The sequence below is a fragment of the Salvelinus sp. IW2-2015 genome, unplaced genomic scaffold, assembly GCF_002910315.2.
Source record: "Salvelinus sp. IW2-2015 unplaced genomic scaffold, ASM291031v2 Un_scaffold1951, whole genome shotgun sequence".
NCBI lineage: Eukaryota > Metazoa > Chordata > Actinopteri > Salmoniformes > Salmonidae > Salvelinus > Salvelinus sp. IW2-2015.
In genome coordinates this window covers 2,915-10,239 of record NW_019943306.1, presented here as the reverse complement: position 1 = coordinate 10,239, position 7,325 = coordinate 2,915, and the positions used below count along the sequence as shown (strand labels likewise).

General features: G+C 45.3%; 1 protein-coding gene across 1 annotated transcript; it reads left to right on the top strand.

Moving 5' to 3' along the window:
• Nucleotides 1-2,098: 2,098 nt before the first annotated feature.
• Nucleotides 2,099-7,303, top strand: LOC112072526 (probable G-protein coupled receptor 149; the record flags this gene model as incomplete). The annotated part of the gene is made up of 3 exons (XM_024139930.2): nucleotides 2,099-3,401; nucleotides 6,279-6,468; nucleotides 6,801-7,303. Coding segments are annotated over exons 1-3 (1,668 nt in total), but the record flags the coding sequence as incomplete, so codon positions are not given.
• Nucleotides 7,304-7,325: the final 22 nt, after the last annotated feature.

Sequence of the window (7,325 nt, the reverse complement as noted above, 5' to 3'; positions counted from 1 at the left end):
ACAGACAGACAGACAGACAGACAGACAGACAGACAGACAGACAGACAGACAGACAGACAGACAGACACAGACAGACAGACAGACAGACAGACAGACAGACAGACACACAGAGACACAGAGACACACACACACAGACACACAGACACACAGACACACAGACAGACACACAGAGACACAGAGACACACACACACAGACACACAGACACACAGACACACAGACACAGACTGGGTGTTTTGATGAAGCTCATTACTTGATGTAGACTATGAGACATGAGCAGCAGAAGGAACCACACGGACACTGTCAGGCTCCTTAATAGTCACCACTAGTCAGTGACCTGCTCCCCCTCCCACTCCTGCCCCCCCAGACTTCCTACAACCCCACACACACCTCCCCCTCCTGCCCCTCAGACTTCCTACAACCCCCACACAACACCCTCCCCGCTGTCCCTCTGTGAACATTTAACCCCCACTCCAATGGACATGTATATTTATCATTGTCACAGTTGTAAACATGTACTGTATATATTATTAGTAGTAGTATTTATAGTTTCATTCACACCTGCACTGTTGGAGCTCGGAGCTGAAGAATGTCACTGTACCCTGCAAATACACCTGTGATTCAATCAAACCTCAGATGTGAAAAAATAATCTCCACTGGGACCCAGCAGCATTATGGAGTGTGTGTGTGTGTGTGTATATATGTGTGTGTGTGTGTGTGTGTGTGTGGTGTGTGTGTGTGTGTGTGTGTTGTTGTTGTGTGTTGTGTGTGTGTGTGTAATGAGACAGCGCACATCAAACAAGAACGCAGCTGAAGAAGACTCTGTCGTGCATCTTCTGTGAAACAGATCATTAACTCAGAATGGTTAAGGTAAGGGGAACGGTTTGGGATATGGTTAAAACCCTAAAGTGTAAACATTAGCACTGGGATTGAACACGCAACCCTCGGTGACGGAGCTTTTGGCTTATGCCATCCCCGTCCAGAATGCCCTAGCAACCCCAGCCTAGCAGACCCCAAGCCTAGCAGACCCCAAGCCTAGCAGACCCAAGCCTAGCAGACCCCAAGCCTAGCAGACCCCAAGCCTAGCAGGACCCCAAGCCTAAGCAGACCCCAAGCCTAGCAGAACCCAAAGCCTAGCAGACCCAAGCCTAGCAGGACCCCAAGCCTAGCAGACCCGCAGCGCTAGAGAGCAGACCCCAAGCCTAGCAGACCCCAAGCCTAGCAGACCCCAAGCCTAGCAGACCCCAAGCCTAGCAGACCCCAAGCCTAGGCAGTAGCAGACCCCAAGCCTAGGCAGACCCCAAGCCTAGCAGACCCCAAGCCTAGCAGACCCCAAGCCTAGCAGACCCCAAGCCTAGCAGACCCCAAGCTTTAAGGTCATCTCCCGACAACCTGCTTATCTGGACGGACGGCGGATTTCACAGTGGATTTTGAGCGACATGGCTGATCACTCCATTTTCTTGATGTGGCGGCAACGATTTAGCTGTTAAATTAAATTAATATAGGGGAAACACTGCACACACATACACACATACACACACATACACACAGACACACATACACACACCCGTACACACAGACATACACACACAGAGACACACATACACACAGACACACACATCACCCGGGTAGTGAGGAGCTGAATCTCAGTTCATGCCATATGAATCTACCGAGTGAGACAATCTATGGGCTAGCGCTAATAAACACACACACGCACACACACACAGACGGCGGGCAGCTTCGAGGTTAGAGCATTTGGCCAGTAGCCAAAAAGTCACCAGTTCAAATCCCGGAGCTGACAAAGTGAAAACTCTGTTGCTGTGCCCTTGAGCAAGGCACTTAACCCCCATTTCTCCAGGGACGCTGGACAATGGTGACCCTGGCCGTGACCCCACACCCTGCTGGGTTTTGCAAGAACCACATGTCCATCACACACTTGGAACAACGAACACTTGTATAAATGTGTAACAGGATAAATACAAGTACACCCCAAATTAGTATTAATATCTTACACCAGCCCGCCCTTCTGCCATTTAACTTCTTGACGCTAGACCGTGACGACAGCGTGTGGTTTGTAAACCGGCTGCTGGAGACAAAGTGCAGCACGCGCCGCTCCGTTAGAAGATAAATCGCGGATCATCCTCGAGGAGCCTTTATGTCTATCTCCTCCAGTTTGCATCTACAATGCACTGGTAGGGTTAAAAAGTGTACTATTCTGGAAGCTACTTTCCGTTAAGGTTAAGATATATCCAACTGGACTGCTCAAATATAGCCTATCGGAGTGACTCACCAGGCATGTAGTCTAGCCTATGTGTGCCATTCTAATTTGTGTAACGTTTAGGCATTGGTTCAAAGTTTTTTTTTTTTATATACGTGCGGCTGAACATTGGGCAACACAAGCCAGGTCGACAAAGTTACCTAAATAAACATGTCCTCGACTCTCAGCTCCCCATCGCCGAACAACAGCAGTCTTTTCACTGCGAGCTACGAGAGGACGGACCTCACCGAGACGCAAAGACACATAAGCATGCTTCTCTTCGGCTTGTGCGTCGCCATCGCCGCTGCTACCTTCGTGGGAGGTGTGTATTCTCTCATCTTTTTCATCCAGATGAGGTGGAAAACCATCCTGTGGCTCATCGTGGCTTCGATGTCCGTGGACGACCTGCTCAGCGTAATACCTCTCTCCCTCTTCATGCTCCTCCAGTGGGAGAGAGATGGAGAGGGAGGGTCGGTGACCATATGCACTTTATCGGGACTTCTCTATGTGTTCCAAGGACTCTCCAGCAATATGAAGGCTTGCCTTATTGCAGCCTACACCTTTTACGTTACTAAGCGAGAAAGAAGTCCTCGGCCGTTAAGCGTGATGTGGGCGATAGCCGGGGTGTGGGTAGTCAGCCTGACCGTCAGTGTACTACCCCTGTGCGGCTGGGGGAGTTTCATCCCGGTCTCTCTAGGCTGTTTCCCAGAGAGCCACAGCTTTTACGTTCTGCTCCTTTTCTCTTTGTACTCCTTGTGTTTCTGCGGATTGGTCTTATTCTTCGTTCCTCTCACCTACCAGCTACTGTGTTCCAGGGAGCCACAGAGGACGTTCTACCCGAGCTACTTGGATATAGCCAGGGATCTGACAGGGGACGGGTCTGCGCCTCTCTGCGACCTCCCGTCCTTCTCTCGGGATAGCTTGGACAGAAGTTTCAGTGCCTACAACGAGCTGTGTCCGGTTGGGTCGGGGAAAGGGCTAGGGGTGCGTGGCACAGTGGAAACATATACCTGCCCAACCCCTACCTCTGACGGTGTACTGAGGGATGGAACCATCAGTAACTGGGAATCCCCTGCGTTCTTTGCACAAAAGCGCTTCTCCATGATCCTAGCGGTAGTGAGAGTTGTCTTGTGGATGCCGATGATGGTGAGTGGTCTAGAGATGGAAAAATGTGTAGACTAAGAAATTTTAAATCGTATATAGGCTATGTATGCTTTTATAACAAATAGGTGTTCATGTGGGGTTTCAACTAGGTATATTGTATTGTATACAGTGTATTTCCTGCAATGCCACATTGAATAGGCCGTATGCCTAATCTATAAAACATGTAGGGTAAGGTGGGGTAACAAGCCCCCATAAGAGTACTATGCAATCGCAGACACAAAACTTGACCCCTGAAGATTAGTGTGTTAAAACCTATTTCATGAATTTTGTTTAGCATTTTTTTTGTAATTAAGTCTTAAAAGCTAGAGACTAGGTAGGCTATCTTATTTTACAGTTTTTTTTACAATCCCTTTTGGCACTAATTTCAGAACCTTGTGGTCATTTTTCAAAACTCTAGACACAAAACTCTAAACGGTCATCACTTGTAACACAGGCTGTCCAATGTTCAGAACATTGCATTGTGTATTCATATCTTTAAAGAAACCTTACACTTGCAGAATCATTGGTTCAAATAACTCATTTATCATGAAATAGCATAGGAACATTCATTTAGATCACCCACACACAAGATACCGATTGTTTCACTGTGTAGTTGTTCTTTCGATCTTTAAATATCGTAGTACAAAATATGTGATACATGTTTCATTATTGTACTACACGTAAGTACATCACTGTAAAAGGACTAGTAAAGAGAATACTACAGACTCAGTGGAATCATTGAACAAAATCTGAAATGTATTGATTAAATACAATAAAATCACCTATAGGTTTCTTTGAATCAAAGCAAAAATAATTAGCTACAAAAAAAGAAAAACACGACAGTAAAACATCAACTGCAGTGTTCCTCACCTGGCTTACTGTAAAAAGCAAAACAAAGGATTGATTACTGTACTTCTATATTTCCATCAACCCTGTCTTGTGGATTTGGCCACAGGTTCTCATCCACATCACAATGGATGATTTCATTAGCCAAACATCTTGGGAAGAATCTTCGGGCGAATCCAGGCCTGACACTGGTCTGCCGTGATGTCATTGCATGCGTCATCCATGGCCTGGAGAAGGGTGGCTTGTTTGTGAGGGCGCCTATCATATACCTTCCACCTCCATGTGGAGAAAAATTCCTCAATCAGGTTTTAGGAAAGGAGAGTATGGGGTGGTAACTACTCCTTTCCCTGTACTTACAGGGTGGTAAATTGTGGATGGGCCTGAACCCATGCTTGCACCATTTGAGCATGGTGGAACCTGACATTATCCAACACAATGACATAGGTCATGCCATTAGCTCTACGTACCTGATTTAGCCCATCAAGGAAGGTTACATTCGAACAGCGAATCATGTGGTTGCCTGCAACTCAATATATAGAGTATATAGAGTTGAGAGCTTTAGTTGTTGTTCGACCAAACATTAGAATGGGCAAGATGCGTAATCTAAGCAAATTTGACCATGGTATGATTGTTGATGCCACGCATGGTGATTCCAGCATCTCAGAAACAGCTGCCCTCCTGGGATTTTACGCACTACAGTCTCTAGAGTGTACAGAGAATGGTGCGATAAACAAAACACATTCAGTGAGCGGCAGTTCTGTGGACAAAAACACCTTGTTAATGAGAGAGGTCAGAGGAGAATGTCCAGACTCATTCAAGCTAACAGAAAGGCCACAAATGCTCAAATAACAGCTGTTTAAAACAGTGGTGTGCAGAAAGGCATCTCTTAACGTACAACACRGTGAATAATTCAGGCTGTTGTGMAGGCAAAAGGGGGTCCTACCCASTACTAGATAGGTGTACCTAATAAAGTGGCCGGTGAGTGTACAGGAATGTCAAATCTGAAAACATGGTCTGGAAAAGTGGTACATGGGACCATAGAAACAGTGTCTGATAAAGAATGATGATGAAATATTACATCCATAGATAATGTAGTCCAATTGGTTCATGTTCCACGGTAATTGGTGTCAATGGATCTCATTATCCTGAAACGTTCATGATCTAAACATGGAATATTGTTCGTCAGTTTCCATAAAACTATGCATTTAGAGTAATGCAACAGTTACTTCTCATTTTGAGCAGTTGTATCAATTGATAGTTAGATCATTGTAATGAAATTAATAAACAGTCATTTCAGATGTAATGTGTGAATTGCATTTTGAAATGGTAATATTTTGATGTGAAGTTGTGTCATTTTGAACAGGTGATTTTAGTTCAATGAACAAATGATCTTAGCTTTATGTGTATTGTATCCAAGCAATTGGAAAAAGTGTTAGAGTTTTGAAAAATGTGCATTTTGATCATTGGTTGTGAGTTTTGTGTCTAGAGTTTTGAAACATGACATCAAGGTCCCGAAATTTTACAAAGTGATTGTAAAAACTATAATTGAATAAATGTAATATCGAAACAAAATGGAATTGCACATCTCACTGTTAATATCCTCACTATAGCTCGGTTAGCATTCAACTGGTAACAGATTTTCATATGAATATTCTACAATCTGCATCCCTGTGGAACGTTTTTGACACCTTGTCGAGTCCACGCCCCAACAAATTGAGGCTGTTCTGAGGGCAAAAGGGGGTGCAACTCAATATTATAAAGGTATTCCTAATGTTTTATACACTCAGTGTACATAAAGTTTTCTAAATGATGAGATATTAAAACAACTTAACTCAGAATAATTTTGTTATAGTGATTTTTTTTGTTTTGTTGATGAGACAGATGCATTTTAGTTAAGCAAAGTGGTTTTTGTGAGAATTACAGGGGGTGGGTGGTGCTGCAGTTACCCCACATTACCTTATGTCATAATCTAATGATGCATTAGATTCATGAAGTAGGCCATATGGGTTTAAGTACATGCCGTTTCATTCACAGACTCTGGTGCTCGTGCGTCATGCTGTGAACGAGCGCAGCTCGTCCCTGGAAGCGGTGGAAACGGTGAGCTTCTTCCTGACCCTGCTGGCGCCTGCGGTCACGCCGGTGTTCATGCTCTCCGAGCGCTGGATCCACCTTCCGTGTGGGTGCTTCATCAACTGCCGCCGGGACACAGAGCGTGAGCCCACCGGTAAGCTATGCCCTCTGATTGTAAAGAGCCAGTGAGCTGAAAAACATATGGGTACAAACCAGACGTTTATCTAAAGCAACGTAACATTTTAACATAGCCTATATGCCTATGAGAATAGTGCCCAGTATTATGATAAATTCCCCTTAACATACAGTATAGTCCTACACATTTACACGGACACCAATTGTTAAAATAAAAAAATATTTGTGTCTGAAACACATAAGCCTACATCACTGTCATTTAAAAAAATTCAAAGTAATATAAATGTAATATGCATAGATTTTTTTTGTTTGTTGCAAAAGCCACTACATATAATAATTTTCTTCCCACAGCAAAGAAGAGGAGGTTGGAGTTTAACCTCTCTTTCCAACAAGGATACGGAATATACAAGTTATCCCACGCAACCAAACCCCACCACAGCCCGTCTGTCGAGAAGGCTTCCTATCAAAACCTCTTCAACTTCACAGAAAACCAACTTGCTGTGCTGGACAGCTCCGGCGTCGCGAGCCTGCAGGCCGAGCTCGAGTTCATGACCCCACGTGAAGTAGACAGCTCCTCACTGCACGAGCATGGCGAGCTGCTTCTCGAGGCGGAGGCAGGTGGGGGAGAGGCCCTCGCGCTGGCAGACTGCCTCCAGTTTCCTCACGGTGACCACGGAGACCAGGACAGCTTCTTCTGTGGGCCCAGCTCCCGGGACTGCGAGGACCTCAACCTCACGGACACGTCGTCGGTGTTTGAGGGAACGGAACGGAGACTGTCGCATGTAGAGTGCAGAAAAATGGAGCTGACGGACTGGGAGTGGTGTAGGAGTAAATCAGAGAGGACCCCCAGACAGGTAGCTAACCTCCCAACGTTTC